We start from the raw sequence: 27,011 nt of genomic DNA on the forward strand, positions 1-27,011 counted from the left end.
TTAATACAGCAGATGTGCTGGTTACAATATGTGAGCTTCTTAGGACTGCCTCTGCCAGCCTACCCATTGTCTTAAATCATTACATGGTTGGGATGCTAAAGTCTATCCAGGTAGCATTGGGCACTAACTGAAATAATGATCTCTGATAGAACAGCACACTCAGTTAAAGTAGGGCCAAGTTACACACATATAACGTTTCGAGGTGGGAGCACACCTCAAAAAATTCCACACAGCGAAAATGAGCAAACACCACATAGGCAGCAGGCCTGACCAATAACTGAATTAAGGCTTCTGGAAATGTGAGGCAGCAGGGCTGCTGTAAGTACCAAGCCCCCACAATTTAGTTCATTAAGGATTAAGATAGACTACTAAATGATGCAAAAAATAGACATGCTACTTGTCTATTCCAAATAAATGCAGAAGTGTACAAATAAATTAATTCATTTGCTGAGTCCACTTTCTTCAGTAAGGGACTGTGCAAAAGTATAATTTATTTTATAAATGATAGCCCTAAATGGGGTAGCAGTTCATTGCAGAGAACAAGAAAGAAACACACATAAGCTGAGGTCAGATTACACGACTTCTAGTCGTGGGGTGTATCAAACTGATTTTGTCACCAGACCGTGTCAGTTTAAATAAATAAAACTCACAGGGCATTTCAGATTTACCAAAGTAGTGCTGACCTCCCTGCACAATCGCGCTCGCCCTTTTTTTTTTTTGACTTCCAGTAATGTGGCTACCTGTGGAGCTGATTCTGTGAGAAATGTTAACAGATACAGCAAGTTCAGCAGTAAACTGTACCCTTATTTTTATTTTTCCCATTCTGCCATGGTATATAAAAAATGAGACATCAGTCAGATGAGCCTTTCTGCTGTTTGTGAGGTTTAAAATACCCACGTTCTTTATTCTTCATCACTGTACTGTACTTCCAGATGAGAATTTAATGGTCATACACACAGAAACAACCCCTACGACTAAAGACAAGTCATGGACTAGTTGGATTGAATCGCTGGGTTTGTCACACTAATAATAATAATAATAATAATAATAATAATAATAATAATTCTTTACATTTATATAGCACTTTTCTCACTATTCAAAGCGCTCTCCACACAGGGAGGACCCGTGAAGTGAACCCACAAACTCTCCAAACTGCAAAGCAGTAGACGACCGAATCCAATTCACTAAGTTTATGTGAAAGAAGGCTATGACTGAACTTGCTGGAAAAGTCATCTAATGTGACATTGCCTTTAGTCAGAGTGATGTTAATAAATTAATCAAATGCTATTGCTCTTATGATAAACATTTCTCCACATTTTAGGATCTTACAGAATTACATTGTTATTATTTGACTTGCATTTCTGATTTCAAAATAATTCATGTATTGAAGTGATTTCAGAATGTGAATGGAGTACTCTTCTTTGAACCAATATAATACCATGTATTCCTTTTTCATTTTCCATCAATATAAAAAGGATATATTTTATTGTATTACCTTTATTAATTTGTAATATACGATTTACTTATTACAATACTCCCCATTTAGTACATGAAATAATAAGGTCTGTGACACAGCTCTAATTTTTACTGACAGGAAGCAAACTTTAACACTTGCTTCCAAAGTTCATTAAATTGAGTTTGAGTGTTTGAATAAATATTTTTATCAATTGAATTAGCCGTGCTATCCATCTAAGATGGGTTGAAATCTAAGCAATCAACGTAGACCTCAGTGATTACATTTGCAGTGCACCATACATTGAATATGACTGTCATAAGCTATTTTGTATGGGATTCATAAAAGCAATGTTAATGTTTGTGATTTGCCATCTATTGGAATGACAAAGGCAATGCATTTTATTACTGAAAATATTTGTGATGCACCATCATTTTGAATAATAGAGACATACCAACAGGATGAACATGCAGACACGTGTCCTTTTATTATGGTGGATATAAACAAATAAATGAAAATTACCAGGAAGTTGAATTAAGTGAGCAACTTCAACAACAATTAACAATTTGAAACTAATCTTATGAGGTAAAATGAAGTAAACAAGCAGCATAAATTGAAAGGTTGGTACAGGGCTGGCTTAATCCTTGTGTCCACATCAACATTAACAGATCTATTGTGCCTATAGCCTTATTGGGGGATACACATTTCACAAACACACATCCATAATAGTCTACATAAGGGTGACATCCACATAATCATGCCTACTGCATGAGGCTGCTGTTGCTTTGCTACTTGGTCCACACAAAGAGCATTAAAAGATAAGCTTGATTTTAACGTGAATATAAAGTGGAGCATAAACACATTAAAAGTATATCACATCTCTCCAAATATAATTCAACCACAAAAATGCAATTTTTGGCTAAGTAGATTTTTTTAATTTTATATTATTGGGCAAGGTGAAAAGTTAGAATATCTCTGCTTGGAGAATTTTGGTAATTTTGTTTAGTCAAAATTGTCCAACTCATAGTTCCTACTTCAAGTGACATTCACATTAAATTTCTAAGGAGAAAACTTGTATATCCTGTCTGTCTAACAGCATGTGAAGGCAGCATTACTTCCCAAGATATTAGATCTGTGCCAACTGATCTCATAATAACTCTTGAGACCAAACTTTTTAGTAGGGTAACAAGACCTGCAAACTTTTCTTTGCCAAAGTCCTCAAGCTCACTGTGGCTTGGCTTCCCTTCTCAACTTGATTCCAACAATCTGAAGAAATCGTCTTGCTTCAGGTCATACCATAGCAGAGTTGTGAAACTATCCTACTCAACATGATTTATAATATTGTAGCAGCCTCTGGAATTGTTAGCCTGTCACTTTTTTTAGTCTCTTATCCGACATTTCATGGAGTTGATCACAACTTTTAACTGTCCAGAATGGGCAGCACTCCAGTCATGTCTGATGTTGCTTTCTGCTGTTTCATTTCCTACCTAATAAATAACAATCAGTGAGAGGTTACACAACATTTGAGAAACTGATAAATATGTTCACTCTAAATAAGTTGTGGACACTAGGTGGCACTGTTGCCCCTTTAAACCCAACAAACAGGCACTCAGGACACCAGGTAAAAGCACTAAGAAGATCTTTTAATAATTCTCTACTTAAACAGTGAAGCACCCTCCAAGCACCACAACCGCAATAACACAGGCAAGTAAATCACAATAATAATCACAATTCTTTCTCTTTCTATCTTTCGCTCCTCCACACCTCCCAGCAAGCTTTGTCCACCTCCACCCGACTCTGGGTCACCTGCTGGGTTCACAGCGGTCCTTTATATATGGTTCAACCCAGAAGGGCTTCTGCTTTTCCATCCACGTAACTTGTTAGCACTTCCGGGTCAGATAGAGAGATCAAGTTTTCTTCAGCCTGGAAGTAATTCTGGATTTCCGTCCTCATGACTCACTAATACTTCTGGGTTATGAAGGTAGTATGACTCTCCAGATACTTCCACAGCACCCCCTGGCAGAACCCACAGCACCCAACAGGGCTGAGATACCTGTTCTGTCTTTCTTCACTCACCAAGGGGGCGGTGGATCTCACAGTTTTACGCCAAAAACATGTGCAGCAGACCTTTTAGGTAACAAAATAAACTTTTATTTCTCTCATACCTCAGAGATGCTTACTCTTCCATTTTCTTATTTCTTCTCTGCCATAAGCTCCTAGGAAACTTTGTACATAAAAAAAACAAAGTTTCAATCCCACTTTTAAGACCAATCACAAAATGAACATTTGTATTCTGGGGTTTTGTGCTCAGACACTACAACACAGAACTCCAAGTTACAGGATGCCCTGTGGGAATTGGGGGCATCACTACTCTCCAGGGGTGTTGCCATCTAGCATCTTGGGGGAGACAGTGTTCTAAAAAAGCTGCCTTCCCCCATCCTTCCATATCAGGGGAGTCCCGGCCGGGTTGAGCTGCTGGCCTTCTCTTACAAAGTAAATTAAATGCACAGTAAATGTAAAGTGCAAATAAACAATAAATACAAATTACACATCATAATTTATTTAAAAAAAAATAATAAAGTGAACATTAAAATTTAAAAAATGGCGTGTAAAGGTGTTACTATAACTTACTGTTTGTTGCTTTGGTTATAACAAATGCAGCTACTCTGCAGCTACTGAGCTGGTAATGAAAGCCTCTGACCCACACATGGTAGATCTCAAGTAAGATTCCATCAGCTTTTAACGATGAAAAACGTTTCACTAGCGGCAAAAGTGACAGGAGCCAGGAGGAAACATACTACAATGCTTAAATTTCCATTTCTGTTTACTGTATTATAAGCCAAATCATAAATGGCAGAATTGTCTAAACAACTCAGTCAATCTAATTGGTTTGCCCTATCACTATCAGGTTACTAATGCTGTCCTCCAAAATTTTCCCAACCAACTCTAAGTTAACTGTACATTTTTGGCAGGTGAAGCTCTCTGTATGGCCAACCAGAAAACTTATATAAGCTGTATATACTGCAGAAGTCAGGACACACAACATACAAATGTGCTCTTGACAGGCAGAGAGCAAACGGAATTTACGTTTAGTGCCGAGTTCATCATTGTTTAGGTGTTTTCAGTTGCTTCAGTGCCTTTGGAATTTGGCTGGTTTGGTACAAGACACTTGCATCCAAGCTTTCACTGACAGTTGGACAATTGACTTTTAGCTGTTGGTTTCTTTTCCTAGTCGAATGTCGGTTTTAGTTTCAATTTCAGTTAATTGAAATTGTAATTTTTGTTTTACAGACGAATTTGATTACTGTCACACTCCAGATAAGTTATCACATATTCTCCTCTGCTGCTTTAAAACATTCCATCCATTTTTTCAGAGTGTGTGTGAGACGCTTTTGTTCTTCCAATTCCACTCCAACAATTCAGTTCTAACTCTGTCTAATTAAGTATGCTCAACATTTCAGATTCTTTACTACTTACCACTGCCCTACTGCTTCATTTCCTCCTGTTCAGTTTTTTCTTTTTTTCTCACATTTTGCTTCCAGACATGTAAATGTAAATTCTCTTTATAATTTTTGAAATCAGTTCTGATTACATTTCACATTACAAATAAAAAATTATTGAAACATACATTTGGGCCCCATTGGGGCAATTTCCTGCCTTGCCTGTGCTGTCACTATGCATTTGACATCAGTACAGGGTGCCAGTCCCTCCCAGGCAGCTGTATAATAATACATTTTTAAAAATGTACAATTAAACATTGCAAATCCCAAAAACCCACTATCATTCCAGAATGGCTTTGTTTGTGATGTTTACACGTTCTCTGGGAATTCCAGTTTCCTTTCACCATTCAAAGATATGCAATTAGGTCTAGTGTTGAGGGAGTGTGCATAGGTGTGCCATGTGTTAAATTTTCATCACAACCAGACTTGGTTCCTGCCTTGTATAGAGCAATGGAACTACAGCATATAACTCATTACTCCATGTGCAGTTTGCTTTAATATCGAGTATAGATTAGGGTGGAGTGGTGGCTCTGAGGCTAGGGATCTGCGCCAGCAATTGGAAGGTTGCCAGTTTGAATCCCGTAAATGCCAGAAGTGACTCTACTCCATTGAGCAAGGCCCTTAACCTTAATTGCTTTGTCCTGGGTATGACATTAATCTGCATCCAGTCCTGCAAGCAGGTCCTCCAACTAACAGGGAAAATATTGGAGTTGGTGGCAGGATTGGCAGTCCAGCTACCGTAAAAAGAAAAAACTCACAATGTTCCAGTGTGATGCTGAAGTGTCAACTGCTGTACTCCGGTCCCAATCCAGGTGGTTCGTTGTTTGGTGGGTGTGGCAATCACCAGCTCATGCTCCCAACTCTCATCTACAGATATATGTGTGTGTTTGAACTGTAACTTACAGTGAAGCATTTAGTTTATATGGGCCAAGTCAAATTCAAGCACAAGTATGACTTCCAATGCATGGAGACATATTTTTTTTTGTTGTAGTGCTTGAATACTTTAATAAATTTGTAACAGAGACAGGGAAAGGAAACCTTTGAAAGAAAACTTCTAACAAGGGCAGGATACTGTGACTCTCTACAACCTTGTACTTCATTAAGCCAGTTTAGAAAACAGGTCGATGGATGCATATACAATACACCATAGTTCAGTGAAATAATCATCTCACAAGAAACTGATGTAGGAAGTCATCACCAAAAAGCTCACTATTTTAAGCGTTTGATATTTAGGAAAAATAAATTTGATTCAGAAAGATGCTCCAGTAAATTCTAGAGAGTACTGTAGTTTTAATCATTCATTAAACAAACAGTCTTGTTGAGGATAACTTTTACTAACTGTAAAAAAACTGGTATGGAATGGTCCCTGATGTACTTCCTAGTAAATTACAATTTAGTGATACTGCAGGAAATCACTCAAAAGAATATTTTACAACACAATATATTTGATTGTTCTGTACAATAACATATAATCACGCACATTGACTAGATCTACTACCTGTCTAAGACAGTGTGAAATTCAAGTAATTAATGTAGACCTTAGCATGAATGTTTGCAGTGCATCATGCAATGCATATGTCTCTGTTATTTGCCATTTGATATGGAAATCTTAAAAGCAGCATTAATGTTTGGACTGGGTCAGCTACTGGAATGACAAATGCAATGCATTGAATTTATTACTAAATGACAGAGACATAGCAACTTGACAGACACACAGACAGACAGACAAATAAATGTAGAGTATAATGGACAGGAAACCGAATCAAGTGAACAATTTGGTGTCAAATGAAGCAAACAAGCTGCATAGATAGATAGATTGGTACAAAAGGTGGTTTAATGCTTGTATCCACATCAACTTTTGCAGCTCTATTGTAGTCATAGGTGCCAAGTTATCATATTTATTGGGATTGTGCATCCATAATAGTCTACATAAGTGTAACGTCCACATAATTGTGCCTACTGTATTCTTTCACCCCAATTTTCAAGCCTTGTTACTATAACAAGCACTTTGACGGGCTACCAAAATCTGTTACACTTGTTCCTCTATTACTTGCATCTACCCATGTTGAGCTAACGAGAATTTAGCCTTTATGACAAACATTACCACATTTTCATCATTTTTGCCTTTTCATAATGTTTGTTTCAATAAACTCTCATTAAGTAAATGTCATGACCTAACTACCTGTATGACCAATTATACTTGCATCACAGTGTGCAGTATGACAGTCATGAGACACTGCATAATTCAATGCAATTATAAAGTGATGCATCTATATTTTTGACTGCATAACTTTTTTAAACGTATCCATTTGCTGCTTTTAATACAAAATTATAATTAATCTTGAAAAATAATATGCTGAATTTAATCCCTTTGTTTTTCTTTTCTCTCTATTATAAAAAAAATCTTGGAAGGAGACGAGACGTGATTTTGTTGGAGAGACACTTACACGTCCCGCGAGACGAGTCTTTGTGCCAGATTTAACCACGCCCAGGGCCGGAAATAAAAGAGTAGATGACAAAGTAGAACGTCGTAAAGAATTCAAAAACATTGGCATGGTACATATGCAGAACAGGTTAGATTTAATGGAAATATGAAAATTCGAAAGTCTCCAAAAAATTATAGTAAAGATCGCATTAGTGCAAACAAATGTAAATTATTACTTGGTGAAATAATGGAACAGCGAAAAGAGATCGAATATATTGTTCGGATTTAAACTTTAAGTCGAGATTTGTAGAACGTCTAATTCGTGTTGCCCTCAGGGAAAAAAGTAGTGTTTCTTCCCAATGAAGAGGCTTATCCGCGAGAATTCCAAAAACGTTGGCGCGATATGAAGTCCCATGAGACGGAGACTTTTAACATGAGATTCTTTCAAGTCACGCCATACTTACAACCATTTTCAAACAAGACCACGGTCATCTAACCTCAGTCGTGTAAATGCTTTTGTCAGACACACTTCCTGCATTCTCAGCTCTTCTAAATTTTATGAGGACAATAATTTTATACATTCTAGATGACATGTCAACGACTAAGCGAAGAATAAAGCAAATGGACAAACATTCGAAAAAGTTATTTTATTTATTAGAGAGAAAGAAACGATATTCACTCACAGGCAGTTATACGTTGCGTTGTCATGATGTAAGTCCAAACACGGAATCAAAATTCAATGTGATCTTGAAGAAAAGTTAATTCCAAATATTGTTTTTACTAAAGTTTTAAAGTAAAAGTGAAAATAATGCATGTGTAACAATTCCCATGAATATAACAATCTCTTTAAATTGTATTTCCGGTTAACCAAAACCAGGGGTGGGTGAGTGAATCGAGTAGGGGGCAGAGCCCCCTAGTAATACAATAAAATAACAAATGGAAAGTGCCATGTGGCAAATTCCAGCATGTGTCAGTATATTTTACAGCATCATGTAGAATCGTGTCATTTTCTAATATGCTTAATCTAGAGCAGGGCTGAGCATGGATATTGCTGGAGCCATTCATAGCCAGCATAGGGCACAAGGCAGGAATAGACACTGGTCAGAACACCAGCCCATCACAGGGTGAATGAACACAAAGACACATATACACACAAATACACGTACACACATGAGTCAATTTAGCATTGCCAGCTCACCTAACATTCATGTCTTTAAACAGTGGGAGGAAACTGGAGCACCTGGAGGAAACCCATGCAGATATGGGTAAAACATGAAAACTCCACACAGGGAGCACTCATGCCACAAACCCAGGGTTCCTTACTGCAAGGCAGTAGTGCATCCATTGCACCATCCAATGTACAGTGAACAACTAAAATAACAGTGTTCCTATATTGCACCATTTTCTGATTAATTTATTCCTGTCCCCAATCTCTACACATAAAGATGTCCTTATTACTCATACACTTTACTGCACTGTTCTTGCAGATTTTGAAGACTTTGGCAGATATGGTTAATCCAAAAAAAAAAAAGTGTGCCGTAAAACAGAAATTTACTCAGAATAATTACATCGGCACATTCAAATACACTACTATGTTCAGCCTAATGACTGGAGAGAAGTTGCACTGAGATCTTAGTGACAACCTGACCTGAGTGCTATAAGTTGAGGGGCTTTGATCATCTGTGACAGTGCTATGCTCAATACAGAGAGCTAGTACTTCTTTCTCACCATCTTGGTATAGGATCAGATTGACCTGATCGTGGGTACCTTTTTTTAAAAAATGTTTTTAATGCAGTTAATTACTATCCAATTGTGGAAGAAAGAAGGAGCAACTATGAGCCTCAGTTGGGTGCTGGGCTTGATTTGAATAATCAGGACTGATGTTATCTGTGTTGCATGAAAAGGGTTACATTTGTGTATTTGCATAGATTTATTTAGACATTCTATTCTGTAAATGTCTACATAGTGTGTTTTGTTATATTAAAATCTGTACCACTACCTTTTCCAAAAATAATCTGTATATATTTAGTTATCTATTGTTCCTCAAGTTGATCTTTTTAAATGAAATGTTTTGTATTCTGTATGTTCATTCATAAGCACATATAAAGTAAAAGTCTGATTATGGAGTTTTGTGCCTCAATGCAGAATTGTTCAAGAATGGGAATTGTGATGTATCTGAGTACTGCTTTTCCCCACCTCTCCCACTAAACAGACAGATTAACAACACCTAACACCAGCATACTGGTGTTGTCCTTCTTTTGAGTTGAGTTGAAAGATTTTCTCAACTGGAAAACAAAAGCCTTTAGTTCACATAACAATAGAACATGATGAATATACAGAGTAGGGTGTATGGTATTTCTGTGTTTTTTAATTTTTGGGGTGCTAGAGCTCCAAGGCATGATTAGATTAAAAAAAGCTAATTAGATAGACAGAGTGGTACAGGCAGGGCCATCTTAACAGCAGTATAGGCCTCCGGGCAAAGCAGAGCACTGGGGCCATTACCTACATGACCACTCAGCAAGTCACAACATACATAGATTAGATGGGGCCCCTATGCTTGTGGGGCCCCCAGCTAACTGCCCAGCATGCCCATGCGTTAAAATGGCCCTAGGTACAGGGGAGGCTTAAATACTTCTGCTCACATTTAGCTTTACAAACCTAGGTGTCTGTACCTGAGGGTGTTCAGTTCTTTCTCTTCATTATCCAGCATACAAACATGATGTCACCTTTCTTCATTTATAAATTTCTTTGAGCATGTGCATGTGCAAGTGTGTGTGTGAGCATGTGCTTCCATTTATGTATACATGTATGTTTCAATAAATTATGTACCCCAAAAACTACCCGTGCAAAAAATACGCTTGGTCCTGTATCTCAAAAAAACAAACTGCAGAAATCCCAGTTAAATCAAATTTCTATGACTGTTATAGATGAACATTTGTCAAACTGTTTATGAAGGATATGGGAATAAGTGCCTGACCAAAAACAATAGGCCTAGAGCCTGTGACAAGACAGATATGATGCAACTTGTTTGAAAAAGACAGGTCAACTTTTTTGGAAGTTATCATTGTGCATATATCTCTAAGCATTTAGAATGGATATCTCAGAAACTGTTTGTTCTAAATTTTTGTATTTTTGCTAGGATGTAGTCATCCAGGAGCTCTACACAACAAAAAAGAAACAAATCATTTTCTCCCAAAAACTGTAATTTTAAGACATAAAAGTCAAATTTGATTTTCCACAGAAACACACATACAACCTCAGTGGAATCAGAATCTGAACTTAAATCTATAGTGAATATTTGACCCCATCGCCAAACTTCCGTTTACATGGAAGGAATAAAAAGTATTCTAGTTTCTCTTTTCTTAGTTCTCTTCTTCCTTAGTGTTTTTTTAATTAAAATCTGATCTTGAAAAATTATAACACAAATATAGTTGTGATTACTAGGTAAACATATACTTTCTATTTTATGTGCAAGTCTAACATTTACTGTTTTGCTCAAGAAAACATGCTAATTTCTTATTGACGGATACAAGTAATTTTTAGACTACTAGAGCTGCAAACCTCCATAAAAATGGTTTGGGATCACTACTTTACCATGTATGCAAGTTGTGGTAACCAGGGTGTACAGCTCCCCAAACCCGGACACGATAGACACAGAGTCCAGTCTTGCCACTCAGCACACGTTTCTTTTAGTTGGGAAACACTTTTTCTTTGTTCCCTACTTCACAGCACAGTACAAGCACCAAACAGCACAAATACAGTACACTGTCCTTTTCTTCTTTCTCTCTCTTTCGCTCTCCCTCTGCCTCCACTCCTCCAGCAAGCTTCATCCACCTCCTCCCAACCCTGGCTCTCTGAATGGAGTGAGGCGGCTCCTTTTATGTTGGCTCGTTAATCGGACCTGAAATCACTCCCAGGTGTGGTAAAAGCCCAAAGTAGGGCTCTGCAGCTCCCCCTGGGTTGAGCAACACAGAAACCCAACAGGGCTCTGCCAAACCAACTCCCAGCATGCCCTGCGGGAATCCATGGTGCCACAGCTGCCCAGGAGATAGTGTCTTGCAGATGCCCTCTCCCCCAGTCCTTTCATCCAGCTGGTGCCCCGGCCTGGTAATGGCCGTGGCCTCCCATCACAAAGTATTTATCATCATAAATATTTAAAAAGATGCTGCTGGTGGCAGGAGGCGCCATGGTGATGCAGTGGATATAGTTGCTACATCAATACTGCAGACTGAGCTCAGATTCCACTCTGGTCACTGTTTGTAGAGTTTGCACATTTTCTACTGTCTGACTTCCACACCAGGTTCGTCCTGTTTTTCAACCTATTCCCAAAGAAACACATCATAGGTTGATTTGGAGACTTTAAAAGAACCCCAAATGAGTGTGTGGGTGATGAACTTTGATGAATCTTGTTCTGCATCTGATAGATTTGCCTTGCTGGTGTAGACTCTAGGCGTCCTCATGAAGACAAACTTGGATGCAGCAAGTTCTTCAAATAAATCTATCAGAAGGTTTTCCTGTACTCATGAGATGCTGGTAAATACAAAAATAATACTGAGGGCATGACAAAGATTTCTATTAAAAATGTTTTACATTATTAAAAACACAGATATAGATATAGTCAGGCTCACCTCGACGCACAGCTTGGACTCTGGAACCAATCTCCTTGAGAGGGGCTGGACTCTCTACCACTCTGGAGTTGCCCCCGGTGAGAGGCGCCGAGCGGGTGTGGGTATACTTATTGCCCCCAGACTTGGAGCCTGTACATTGGGGTTTACCCCGGTGGACGAGAGGGTAGCCTCCCTCCGCCTTCGGGTGGGGGGACGGGTCCTAACTGTTGTTTGTGCGTATGCACCGAACAGCAGTTCGGAGTACCCACCCTTTTTGGGGTCCCTGGAGGGTGTGCTAGAGGGCAGGCCTTCTGGGGACTCCCTCGTACTGCTGGGGGACTTCAATGCTCACGTGGGCAATGACAGTGATACCTGGAAGGGCGTGATTGGGAGGAATGGCCCCCCCGATCAGAACCCGAGTGGTGTTTTGTTATTGGACTTCTGTGCTCGTCACGGATTGTCCATAACAAACACCATGTTCAAGCATAGGGGTGTTCATATGTGCACTTGGCACCAGGACACCCTAGGCCTCAGTTCGATGATCGACTTTGTGGTCGTGTCGTCGGACTTGCGGCCACATGTCTTGGACACTCGGGTGAAGAGAGGGGCGGAGCTATCAACTGATCACCACCTGGTGGTGAGTTGGCTTCGATGGTGGGGGAGGATGCCGGTCAGGCCTGGTAGGCCCAAACGTGTTGTGAGGGTCTGCTGGGAACGTCTGGCAGAGCCCCCTGTCAGAAGTAGCTTCAACTCCCACCTCCGGCAGAACTTCGACCATGTCCCAAGGGAGGTGGGGGACATTGAGTCCGAATGGGCCATGTTCCGTGCCTCTATTATTGAGGCGGCTGACCGGAGCTGTGGCCGTAAGGTGGTCGGTGCCTGTCGTGGCGGCAATCCCCGAACCCGTTGGTGGACACCGGCGGTGAGGGATGCCGTCAAGCTGAAGAAGGAGTCCTACCGGTCCCTTTTGTCCTGTGGGACCCTGGAGGCAGCTGATAGGTACCGGCAGGCCAAGCGGAATGCGGCTTCGGTGGTTGCTGAGGCAAAAACTCGGGCATGGGAGGAGTTTGGGGAGGCCATGGAGAATGACTTTCGGACGGCTTCGAGGAGATTCTGGTCCACCATCCGGCGTCTCAGGAGGGGGAAGCGGTGCAGTGTCAACACTGTATATGGTGGGGATGGTGCACTGCTGACCTCGACTCTGGACGTTGTGGGTCGGTGGGGGGAGTACTTCGAAGACCTCCTCAATCCCAATAACATGCCTTCCAATGAGGAAGCAGAGCCTGGGGACTCGGAGGTGGGCTTCCCCATCTCTGGGACTGAGGTCACCGAGGTGGTCAAAAAACTCCTTGGTGGCAGGGCCCCGGGGGTGGATGAGATACGCCCGGAGTTCCTCAAGGCTCTGGATGTTGTAGGGCTGTCTTGGTTGACACGTCTCTACAACATCGCATGGGGACATCAGGGACAGTGCCTCTGGATTGGCAGACCGGGGTGGTGGTCCCCCTCTTTAAGAAGGGGGACCGGAGGGTGTGTTCCAACTACAGAGGGATCACACTCCTCAGCCTCCCTAGAAAAGTCTATTCGGGGGTTCTGGAGAGGAGGGTCCGTCGGATAGTCGAACCTCGGATTCAGGAGGAACAGTGTGGTTTTCGTCCTGGTCGCGGAACAGTGGACCAGCTCTACACCCTTAGCAGAGTCCTGGAGGGTGCATGGGAGTTCGCCCAACCAGTCTACATGTGTTTTGTGGACTTGGAAAAGGCGTTCGACTGTGTTCCTAGGGGGATCCTGTGGGGGGTGCTCCGGGAGTATGGAGTACCGGACCCCCTGATAAGGGCAGTTCGGTCCCTGTACAACCGGTGTCAGAGCTTGGTCCGCATTGCCGGCAGTAAGTCGAACCCGTTTCCAGTGAGAGTTGGACTCCGCCAGGGCTGCCCTTTGTCACCGATTCTGTTCATAACTTTTATGGACAGAATTTCTAGGCGCAGCCAGGGTGTTGAGGGGGTCTGGTTTGGTGGACTCAGGATTGGGTCACTGCTTTTTGCAGATGATGTTGTCCTATTTGCTTCATCAGGCCGTGATCTTCAACTCTCTCTGGATCGGTTCGCAGCTGAGTGTGAAGCGGCTGGGATGGGAATCAGCACCTCCAAATCCGAGGCCATGGTCCTCAGCCGGAGAAGGGTGGAGTGCCCTCTCAGGGTTGGGAGCGAGATCCTGCCTCAAGTGGAGGAGTTCAAGTATCTCGGGGTCTTGTTCACGAGTGAGGGAAGAATGGAGCGTGAGATCGACAGGCGGATCGGTGCGGCGTCCGCAGTGATGCGGGCTCTGCATCGGTCTGTCGTGGTGAAAAAGGAGCTGAGCCATAAGACAAAGCTCTCAATTTACCGGTCGATCTATGTTCCTACCCTCACCTATGGTCATGAGCTATGGGTAGTGACCGAAAGAACGAGATCGCGAATACAAGCGGCTGAAATGAGTTTCCTCCGCAGGGTGTCTGGGCTCTCCCTTAAAGATAGGGTGAGTAGCTCAGTCATCCAGGAAGGGCTCAGAGTAGAGCCGCTGCTCCTCCGCATCGAGAGGAGTCAGATGAGGTGGCTCGGGCATCTGATCAGGATGCCTCCTGGACGCCTCCCTGGTGAGGTGTTCCGGGCACATCCAACCGGGAGGAGGCCCTGGGGAAGACCCAGGACATGCTGGAGGGACTATGTCTCCCGGCTGGCCTGGGAACGCCTCGGGATTCTCCCGGAAGAGCTAGAAGAAGTGGCCGGGGAGAGGGAAGTCTGGGCATTTCTGCTCAAGCTGCTGCCCCCGCGACCCGACCTCGGATAAGCGGAAGAGAATGGATGGATGGATGAAAAACACAGCATACAGAATAACTTAATTTGACTAACTTTAATGTACTGTAGCTTTCCGCTTTCAATAGCTATGAAAGTAAACAAATGTTTTACTGACTATGGTTTCTTTGTTTTTGGAAAAAAAAGTCACAAATGCAAATTTAAACAGCTCTGCTAATGATGACTTTTGTTTTCTAATGCCAGTGTCATAACACAACTTCTAGTCAGAGGGGGTGTCAAGCTTGACAATAGCTGTTGCAGATCTCATTGCCTAAGTATGTCAATTTACACAACTCATAATTGCTGGACATGTCATATTATGTGTCTGTGTGACAACTTTTTAATTGAGTTTCACATTTCCAAAGTATTGCCAGCTCATCCTTTACCTGACAGCTAATAACATGCTGCCTAATGGAACTGGTTCTGTGTGAAGGTTTAGAGGTATGGCAAGTTCAGCCAAAATTTCTGTCCTTATTTTTATTTCCATCCTATTGTAATACATGAAACATGAGACATCAGACAGACAAGCCTCTGTTCTATTTGCAAGGTCCAAAACAACCAAGCTCCTTAATCCTTGTCACTGTATTACATGCATTGTACTGTTAGGTGAGTGCTCATTGGTTGTAGCCAATACACAGCACCCACCCCTGTAACTTAAGACAAAATCAAAACTGTTTGATTTTTGTCAACGTAAGTTGCAGACTAGTTGGACTGACTTGCTGGGTATGTCAGGCTACATGACTAACCCCAGCTCACCAAGATTATGTAAATGAGGCCTGCAACTAAAAATCTCTAGAAAAGATGTGTAATGTACTATGGTCTTAAGTTTTTACAATGTTATAGCATTATAGGTAGATATATTGTGAAAAACTGCAGCAGAGTTGAAACAACTGGCTGGCCTTAGAGGCAGTTTCAAAGAAAATGTCATATCTGAAACTGGCAAATAAACAGAAAAGGCTAAAATGGGAAAAAGAACACAGGCATTAGATGAAAGATGACTGGAAATGTGTACTATGGTCAGCATCCAAGAGTCATCTTATTGCAGATGACACTGGTTTTTGGTGTGTATTTAAGGAAGAAGCTAACTGAAAACCTGTAAGGTGCTTCTTTCTCAAACTACAAACTCTGATGTCCTTATCCTCTTACGCAGTTGTGCATCTGGGCCTTGCCATTCTTTTCCTATCCTGGTTAGATCCAGTTTGCCCTCTTCTCTCAAGCCAGTAGTAGACGCCTTTGTATGAAATCTTCAGTGTCTTGGCAGTCACATGGAATAACATTCATTCAGCCAAAAAAAAAAAAAAAAAAACAATAGACTGACATGCTTCTCGAGAAAGCTGTTTTACTTTGTCCATTTTTGAATCCAGAAATGAACTTTAGGAATGCCAGTACCTTACATCCCAAGGAAAGACAATTTTTTTTGTTTTTTGAACAGTATAAAAAGTTTCAGCATTGGTAATTCAATTGCAAATGTTTCTCTAATTGCCAATTAGCGTTTACACATAACTAATTAAGGATAAGCTAAAGCAGTTTACAATTAGGACACTGAAGGAATGGCTGCTGAAAATGGGGCTTTGCAGTCATATATGAATAATATACTAAAAATCAGTCATTTCAAGCAGGGATAGCCATTTGCAAAACTAATAATCCCTTGGCCTTGTATGTTTAAATCAATTTAATGGTATCTTGACTCAAAAGGTAATAACTTCTATCAAAAACATTAAACTTTCCAGGTGATTCAGAACCTTTGAACGCTAGTGTATATATCTTTAGGAGAAAAATGAAAAGAAAAAGAAACAAACTCAGACATGAAGTCACTGAATATTCTCTCCGCAGACAGTGACAGGGCAGGAATTTGAATTCAGTTCTCTTGGGCTGTAAAGCAGCAGTAGTAACCACAGTGTCTTCTTATTTATATGCATGGTATTCATCAAAAATAAAGGGAAACTAATCTTGTTTCATATTTACGGAAAATAAGACATACAATAAAGTTCAAAGAGAGCTGTTTAAAAGAAAAAGAAACAAAACATTGAGCATGCAAGTGCTTGAAATCACATCTGTTACTCAATCAGCACCATACATGCACATTTTGTGGGACCACAACTATGAAAAACTAATTGCAACCAAAATAATTAAAATAAAATGCAAGGCTGTAATAAACTTGTTAAAATGATAAATGTCAGACAGCCTAATGTACTGGATATGTCTGGATATGCTTTAATAGTAAATTAAGCTGCCTTAGAAAGACAAAAGCATGAATTCAAGTTTCAATGAAAACCATAATATAAAACAAAGATCAAGTGGCAACTATTTCATTCAAAATATTCTAAATTGTAAGACTCAATTAAGAATCTCCATACCCATTAACAACTTTAACGTACAATGCAGGATACATCTAAACACACACACACACACACCCTTGCTCAATGTGAAGTCTCTAGGTCACCAAACCAGAACATCTTTGAGATATCTTCACCATGTGGAAAACTGGAGTAGCCAGAAAAGTACCCACACATTCACAGGTAGAACATGCAAACTGTGTAATGGTGGTGAACTTTCTGAGGCAGCATAAATCCACATTTATTGTTTCATATTTTTAACCAAAGCAGCCTATAAACCACAGTGGTATACTTTGAGAAAAGAACACAAGTACTTCAGAAAAGGGTTGGGATACTGGGGGTATCCCCATTAATAGCCATTGAACTGGGCTTGAAGAGTGTTCGTGTTGGTTTAGCAAATGACAAAGGCCAAGTGAATGGGGGTCTGTTAAGTGGCACACCCGGGGAGGCGTGGTTATAGGCGGGGCTACGGCTTTTCATACAGGCTAACTTTGTTTCTGAGAGCAGAAAAGGAAAATGAGGGAAAAGACTGTGCTGCATCCAAGTCTTTCCCCCAGCACAAAAGAAGCACACAACACCCACACATGTGACAGTACATGAGTAGTTGTACAAATGGACCACCAGCAGTGATCATGAGTCAGGAACACTAAATAGAAACCTAATATTTCATAATTCAGTGAATTAAACACAAGACTGTAAGGAATCTACTGAATTAAAATCTTAATTAATGGAGATAAGATCCTGGAGACTTTACTGGGACTGTTTTAAACTATACTGCAATATTTTCATTTGTTTCAGAATTTACTTGGTAAATAACTATGCAATATTTTTTTCTGTCATTTCATTCCTTTTATGCTAATATCTCTCTGCTTTAATTTTTTTCTGTATGGCTTTCACTGTCTTTCAGGATAGCAAAGTATACACCCGATCTGAGCCCGGAGGAGGTGGAAAGGTCTTTTCATATGGCCTTTAAGATATGGAGTGATGCAGCACCTCTAAAGCTTGTGAAGATAGACAAAGGGGAAGCTGACATTTTAATTGATTTTGCATCAAGAAGTAAGCACCTTTTATGTAACTGTCAGAAGTCCACATTAGTGAATAAATACCATTTCAGTTAACATTTCCAGGAACTCAACAAGTTTTTCAGCAGTTATCAAGATTCTGCATGGACAGATTTAGGAGGACATAGCAGATGTATAGACAGATGAGGTGCTGTGCTGATTACCAATGTAACCTTCTGTATCTTTAATTCTGGTGCTGGTCAAGGGGTATAGTTTTTATTTTGATATATCACAGTTCATCTCTGAAATTCTGTTAATTGTCTGTGATCACATTATATAAAGGATTCCTCTGATAATTCTCTGACCCAGATTTCATCCACCTTGTTGGAGTTATTTACCTCCTTATGCTCTTATTGTATGGTTATCTGTGCCATGCTTGCTCATTCACAATTCCAGGAAATTTTTTAGATGTACTTTAAAGTGTAGTGCAGGTAGTGGTTAAGGATTTGGAGGTCAAACCGTGAGTGTTTAAATCCTGCTACTGACAATGTGTGTGATCATGTGAAAGTCAATTCACTTGACTATGCTAAAATTCGAAACAAGTCAAAACGCATGGCGCAACATTCAGGTGTGTAGCCCTCCATGGACTGAGTTCAGTAGGTATGTTCTTGAACCTTCTCAATTAATTTCAGGGTTGTGGAGACCAGAGTCTAACCCACATGGATGGGGCAAAAGGGTGAAAACAAGCCTGGCCAGGACTCTAGTCCATCACAAGTATTATTCTCAACTCACATTCACTATAATTTACAATTGCCAAATAACACAACCTAAATAGATTAAAAAAAAGTCTTTTGTAATTAATTCCTTCTTTGCTTAAACATGTCTTACCGTAGTAATTGTCATGAAATGGAACGTACAAAGCCATTCAGTTACGCCAAATGTTAGGGAATGACAAATTTGAAAGGCAAACCTAATTACAACAACTGACCATTATAGATATCAGATGAATGTGGCACTCTGATTGTAAATTCTAGGGTGACCAGATTTTTAAAGTCCCAAACCAGGACAGTTGTATGGCACATATTAAGACCTTCCTAAGTTTTAAATGTTTCCGTAATATTATCATCATCATCATCAGAGAGGAAAAAATATTTTCACAAATAAACACATAGGATTCTATAAAGTGCTTGAAGTCGAAACAAATAAATGCTGGTGCTCTCTGTTTTTGTCTACTTTTTGCTTGTCCTGGAAATTCTGTTCAAATGTAACACAAGCGAGGTTTCCCACTGGAGTTTCATGTGCATTTTTGTAAATATATTATGACAATGTTTGTTTCGGCGAAGCAATGGTTGTGGACACTTGGTCTGTTAATACTGAAACAATTTGGTATTCTTCAGTTACATATTGGAACTCATAGCCTGAAACTGTGACTGTTTCTGTCACTAGGATCTCTGGTCACCTTAGTAAATTGTAGTGACAGTGAAATAGTTTATCATTGTCATCTGCAGATAATGGAGCTGTGAGGTTTAGTGTCAGGTTAATACTGAGTAAAAGGTAAAATTGAAACAGTAAATTGATTTGTAGTTAAAGCTGCCTAGAAGGTTTCTCTGTTTTAAGGCAGATTCGTCAATGCTTTACAATGGGAGATTCTGACATTTCAAAAATCTGTACATCGCAATCTGTTTTAGATATTTCAACAAATTCAACTGTGTCGACAAATTTCAATGAACAATAAGCGTGCGACATTTCAACAGAATTAGTTTACTTGGAGCCGAGTTGTTTTATGAAGATAGACATACAGGCAGACAGGCAAACAGACAAACAGACATAGACTATCACAATAGGTGCTTTCACGCATATAAAACCAAAAAAAGAAATGTAACCAATTGTATCTCTCAAATGTTGGAAGTCACATTGGATAAGGGTAATAATAATTGGTGTTGTTCGAATTAAATCTTGACATGTTTTTTATATATCTTTCAGACCTACACCACTAAGGTCTTAGGTTTCAAATTACGTTTTATGTAATCTAAATATCTCTGCATACATACATTTACAAACCCACTTATATAATGCATGTTTTCATGGTAATGGAAAAACAGTGTCTACACATCTTTGATTTCAAGGTGAGTTCTAACCGTGAACCGCAATAGGCAGGCTTAGATTTGCCAAGTAATCTAATAAGCACGTCTCTGTGATGTGGAAGCAAAACAGTAGTACAGAAGGGAAAATCCACAGAACGAGAGGGAGAACATACAAATGCAACACAGGCAGCAACTGGGCAGATGCTTAAACACACGATTATGGAACTGTACGGCAGCAATATTAACTGCACTACCACTGTGTTGACACTAATCAAAATATTTCTTACCTAATAATTAATTAATTAATTCTTGTTAGATAGAAGGATTTGAAGAAATGCATTTCATGCTCAATTAACTTTCATTTTTGGTAAGTTCCAGATGTTAATGTTTGTCATGTCAACGCATATAATAATAACAACTTGGTGGTATGAAATATTATATGCGTGAGTAGTTATTTAGCTGGTTTGGCTGCATTTCCCAATTTAATCAAAGGTGTTGTCATTTCTCAGTTTCTCTGAAATGTTGTGTACTCATGGGTCAGAGTTGCCATAAATATGCGTAAGTTCTCCCGTCAAGTTTTCTTTTATAAATCCCAACTATTGCGTAGAAAAGTCTGTATGCACATTTCAAGGCCTCTTTTTGTGCATATGTCAAGTTTTAAAACTCCAACCACTGAACTGGAGCCTATCTCAGGAGTATCAAGTCAAGATAGGATCCTGCCCTAGACAAGGCCTGTTCATCTCAGAGCAATTAAACAGTTACAGTCTGCAATTTTTGCTTAATGAAAGAGGAAAGGGTCCACAACCATGAACAATTTTATACTGAAACTGTTGCATTATCAGATGTTTTGGATGTTTAGAGTTTGGGATTGTGTGATATAGAACATCCTATAATATAAATAATAATAAGGTTTAATGTACAAAAGCAATAACAAATACAAGTTTAGAGGTGGTTTTAATAGCAGTGTGTGATACTAATCAACCAGTTTCAGCTGAGATATTTCAACAAATACCTCAGCAAAAGAGAAGAAAATGTGTTGGTACAAACCAGAGAGAAGCCTGTCTTGATTTGATACTTAAGATAATAAACTGGGAGGAAACATTGGCCCTAAAATAAATGCAAGTTTGTCTGCTGTTTAAATTTGATGGTTGTGCTGTAAGGAGGTAGATTTGAAAGAATATTTTCTAAATTGGTCAGTCTTATGGACAAAATTATAACTATAATTATAATAGAAGAGTAATGTGATAAGAATATTATTGAAGAAAGGTTACTCTAGGTCTAGGATCGTTAATTAATGACATTAGGGTGTCTAATTTTTATAGGTTTTATATAAGGTTTCTAGAGTCACTTCTGGTTAACCATAAATAGAATACAGGGTTTCAACTTTCATAGATTCTGAATCCAAGGCCCATTTTCATGTATATTGCTTTATTTCATAAAGTCGACTATTTATTTACGTTTTGTCATGACACCATTTTGTTTTCACAATGTATGTCACTTTTATAAGCAATTGTATTAGCCGTTGCCATAGGAGGCTTCCAAGGTCATCAGGGTTATCTGAGTCTGACAGTAGTACTAGGGTGTTGTACTGTGTTAGCCATTATGGACATAATGAGAAATCAAGCAAAATTATACCTTTTATTGGCTAACTGAAAAGATTACAATATGGAAGCTTTCAAGGCGACTCAGATCTTGCCTGAAGTTGCCTCGAAAGCTTGCATATTGTAATCTTTCGAGTCTGACAGAAAAGTTTTGAACTACCATGCAATTTTCTTTTTTAATTTACCCAATCTGCCTGCTTTTTGACTCTGAAATTTTTTATCACATTCTGATTGATGTTTTTGGCTCTCAGTATCAGACCTTGGCCTGTTCATGATTCAAGTGTCTCCTGGTCCTTTTCATTTTCTCTATACTGTCTGTGTGAAGTCAGTACAAGTGGCATCTAGGCCAAATCTAGCCTGTATGACAATTTGTTCTGGTGCCAAGAAGGGCGCTGAGATTTAAAAGGGAAGTGTCACCCTCCAACTGTACTGTGACGACTATTCGGTTTTTGATAAAATAATTTTTGAAAAACTTATGTCTACCTAATTTGAACCGCTTAAATATTCACACTGACTCCATTTTGTATTTCAATACTGCAGGAAAAAATAAAAAAGGCAGGTTTCGTATTTCTGGAATAATCTTTGGTAGTTATTATTAATAATAATAATAATAATAATACATTTTATTTATACAGTGCATTTCCCATTATGGTGATTACTGGTAGTTTTTGTTTTGTTTTGAGTTTTTTTTATTATTTGTTTAGTAAATGAATGGAGCTTCATTTCATAATAGTTGTGGATGTTACACATATAACGTGTTCATTTTGCTTTAAATTACCTGTGAGGAAGTATGGAGGTGAGAATCAACAGGAGGTTGGAGCCATTTGTGCTGGAGTAGCATAAAAGGAGCTACAAGGAATAGCAAAGTAGAATGAGGACAGCATGGTGAGGAAAGCTCATAAAAGCAGCAACTCCCTTAAGGATGTTTAAGTACTTTATCAGACAGTTCCTGGAGTTGATCTGGGTTTCCCTCAGAAAAGAGCTAATAAACTGTCCTTCCAAAGTCCATTAACTGTTGCTTGTGGCTGTGTGTCAGTCCTTCCTCCACAACACATCAGGTTGTTCTATACATTGAATCTGTTAACAAAGGTGAATGTTGGAGGAATTCACTTGGATAGATGCAATGGTTCCATTTCAACTGAAACATTACCACATCCCTCCAAATTTCAGAAACCAACCTACAAATGTTTCCCATGGTTATGGCCATACCTCAAGCTATTCTCCAGCAAAGTTTTTACAGTTATATTAAAATAATGTAGAATATATAAACATATATAAAATATAGTAGGTGCAGAGAGTTTGAAATGTAAAGGTGCTAAATTCATGTTAAAAGATATGCAAGGCAAAAGAGAGACTTCATAACAAAATTAAAAATTCATCCCATGTCTGCTGTTTAGATTTCAGAGTCCATGCCTTATAATTCACAACAAGAAAATAATCACTCCATGTTTACCACATCAGGTACAAAGTAATGGGGCATAAATGAACCAAAAGCACCGCTTAGAGTAAAAGGAAGAGTTGCTGTGCCCCCCCCACCCTCCATCCTCCCTGCAAGTGCCTTATCTTCTACTCCCTGAAAATATTAAACCTAAACTCAAGAAAAAATACATAGCTTTCACTATCACTTGTCTTTCTGGATTTGCCTAAATAACCCATCCAATTTCTCTCTTCCAATGTGTCTCATGTGGTGAGCCACTTCATTTTCCTCACTTCAAGCCCCATGAAGAGAAATGTAACTGGTATGCTTATAGCTGGAGTCCAGGCCCATATCTGACAAGTGACTTTCTGTTATAATCTTCTACATGTGGTGCATAGATAAACTACATTTTGTAATAAAAGAGTAATTAAATCTATGGGTATGCAATGTGCCTTTGGCAAGCTAAGTCTGAAAAAAGGTCAACAACATACTGATTATTTTATGACACTTAAGATTTTGTGGTTGTGGCATGTTTAGTCTCTGTTATGTGTTTAGGTTTTTTATGTGAAGATCTCATTTAAAGGTTTAATAATGGTTTATTTTATTGTATAGAAATGTTTGTATTTTTTATGTCTTGTTGTTAGTAACAGCATCCAATTGCTAACAGCATCCAACTTTGTGGAAAAACCTAAAATGAAAAGAAACCTTTTGTTCTCCAGTTAAAAATCCCCCTGGGAAGTCAGATCTTTCTCAAATATTTTTTGAATGTATTGGACTTTGGCATTTAGGTCTTTCTGGCTCTGGACTGTTCTTGATTCAGTTATGATTCTGGCACCACACAAGAGTGAAATGGGTAAGGCTACCACAAACACTCACTAAAACAGGCCAGAGTTCTGACTAGCCTGCCCAAAATAACTCTCACCCCAAGGCAAGCGTGAGCCTACACACAAGGAAAGCTTTAGGCCCATCTAGGGCTCAAAATGCAGAACAGCCTTTAAAAGTTAAAAATCAGAAGATAATCTCACATTTCTCAGAATACTATGACTCCCTCCACATAGAATTGTAAAACTCTGGCTTGTAAAGAGACAAATTTCACAAGGATCTTTAAAAAATTAGAATTTATATACAAAAGTAACTAAATACAAGAAATTGCTCAAATAGAAACGAGAGTTGCCAGAAAGGCAATCCTATGAGTCCTAAAACACTAGCCAGAAATTGATATCCAAAAGCTGATGTAAAAAACAACCAAAAGCCAGAAGATCAAAAAGAGAAGTAGCAACAACTCAAAGGTGGTCCCACCCCTTGTGGTTACACCCACAAAACACTAGGATCACAGGAGAAGATATTTAAGTATATAGATACAAAATTATGACAAATTGGAAATATAATAAATACCTGAAAAGTAATACATAAAGATGAACAAAGAAGACATCTGAAAGAAATATAAATATAAGCCAGGGAACACATCTTAGCTAATATATGGCAGATTCTAGCATATTCTGCACTCATCTCCTGGTCCAGATGTTGTGTCAGCAAGCCGGCTCATTTTAAAAGGGAATCTGGGAGAATAGATGAAAGACAGATAAAGGTGTCAGAACCGGGAGATTGTGAAAACTGAAGCATTAAAACAAAAACGACAACCAAAAAATCAAAGTCTATGAACATAGCTAAAGTGAGAAATCTAGAGATCCAATAATAAATTATCTGTATAAAGACCAGAATCAATGTTTTTATCTGCAGCTTGGTAAATTAAGTGATCTTTTAACCACATCCCTGCAATTACCTTTGGTCACAACCCTGGGGACACATTCTATAGTGACAGGAAAGCTACCTAGACAATAGAGTACATTGTAGCAGCAAGAAGTACAAAATATATAACACCAGTAAACCCCCGATTCTCTAAAGAATCGCAAATCCAAGAATGGCAATTACTTTCTGTTCCCTCCAATCTTTGTAGGGATGTAAGATCATGGAGGGTGGGAGCATCCTGGGAAAGTTTTCATTTAATGAAATAAATATATTTGTAGTAAAGATGTGTCTTTTTGGAGTCGTGACTCGTTTGGTTCTGGTGTTTGAGAAGCAAGTTGTAGGTGCCTTCTTTCATTGTTTTTATCCATGCAGTCTCGTTTTTGTTTTTCTATGGGTGTGTTGTTAGCTAGAAGTCGTTTGCTGTTAGGAATCATAATTGAACCCCTGACCGCAGGCACTGTGGAGTAGCTGATTGCTGGCACTGTCAGTAGTCACCACTACCTCAAGTTTAAATACATACACATATATAGATAGACGCCGCATTCACTGTGTTTCGCAGTATACACGATACTTCAGCCTTATTGCAAGTGGCAAAAGTGCTATTTAAACTAATACAGGTAGACGTGGACACCGGGTTTTCTGATGAAAAAACAATAACGTTTAAAACAGTATCGTTTACATACAACAGATTTTGGCGAATCGTTTAAATGCAATTATTTATATTTATTTATACACTAATAATGGCAATTATTAAATAATAATAATTATAATAATTATTATTATTAACCATTCCTCCCATATAAGTAACATTTCGGGGACTGCCTTCTTCTATCTTCTAAACATTTCCAGACTTTGTCCTGTTCTTACGCAACACAGTACTGAAGTATTGTTTAATGCCCGAGTCACGTCACATATAGATTACTGTAATGGTATTCTATCTGGCATCCCACAAAAACTTATCAATCGCTTAGAACTTCTTTAAAATTCTGCTGCCAGGATAATATCCTTCTGTTGTAAATCCACTGAACATATTACACCTATTCTCTCTCAACTTCACTGTCTCCCAGTTAACTACAGAATACAATACTAAATACCACTCTTAACAGTTAAAGCTCTCCACAACCTCACTGATCTCCTCCAGACTTACTCTCGTCTCGCTCACTCAGATCTTGTACTTTGAAAGTATTCAGTATGGCAATATGGTGCAGCTTTAGTTTGTGGAAGACAGACACAACTAAACACATGAGCATAAAATGATGGTTGTCAATTTCAAACTGTGTTTCCTCACTGTGCTCCTTGAGAAAAAACATCATGAAGTTTGAGACATGTTAACAGCTAACAACAATCTACATAGTGACTAAATACGTTTAGCCAAAACGTTGTTTGGAGGCTCACTTGAGCACATAAATGCATAGCTTTGCTAGCTTAGCCTGGCTTAGCTAAAATAAAGATTATAAAATGGGATTTTCTAATGGCCAAATATAACCAAAACAATTGTTCAGCCTTACCTATGAAATGTAATCCCCTGGGATCTGGTTTGGAGCGTACAGTGGTTTGTACAATCCCAAGCAGCACATTATTCATTACTTCACTCCACAGTAGTGCCACTCACAATATGGCGGCGACGTTGACGTACGTTTCTGCTAGTCATGAGGCGTCTAGTTATTCCATGTCAATGTTTAAATATGTCACCATGGCAATTTGTTGGCGTACACGCTTTACGTCAAGTTTAGTTTACAGGTTGTGTTGTGTTGTTTGGGCGCCACTTACTGACTTTGGGAAGCCGCTGGGTTTGACTGTTGTGCGCTGTGCGAGTGCGCTTTTGGCACAGGTTGCGTCTGGCATCCATGTATATATACAACCTTCGTAAACATTACTAAACAAAGGTTTTATATGCGGTGGTGTGCGCGTTTGGGCGGCAGTTGTATTGTGACCTGAAGTTTAGTTTACAGGTTGTATTGTGTTGTTTGGGCGCTACCTACTGAGTCTGGGAAGCTGCTGGTTTTG

The 27,011-nt window shown here is 39.3% G+C and overlaps 1 protein-coding gene across 1 annotated transcript in view; it reads left to right on the forward strand.

Annotated features, from left to right (window-relative positions):
• The window catches only part of LOC114650505 (matrix metalloproteinase-20-like), a 51,565-nt gene that overhangs the window by 1,408 nt on the left and 23,146 nt on the right, over positions 1-27,011 (forward strand). Inside the window, exon 3 of the mRNA XM_028800169.2 lies at positions 18,060-18,208. Coding sequence (XP_028656002.1) covers positions 18,060-18,208 — 149 coding nt within the window. The remainder of the gene's footprint in view (positions 1-18,059; positions 18,209-27,011) is intronic.

The sequence above is a fragment of the Erpetoichthys calabaricus genome, chromosome 4 (genome assembly GCF_900747795.2).
Source record: "Erpetoichthys calabaricus chromosome 4, fErpCal1.3, whole genome shotgun sequence".
Lineage (NCBI taxonomy): Eukaryota > Metazoa > Chordata > Cladistia > Polypteriformes > Polypteridae > Erpetoichthys > Erpetoichthys calabaricus.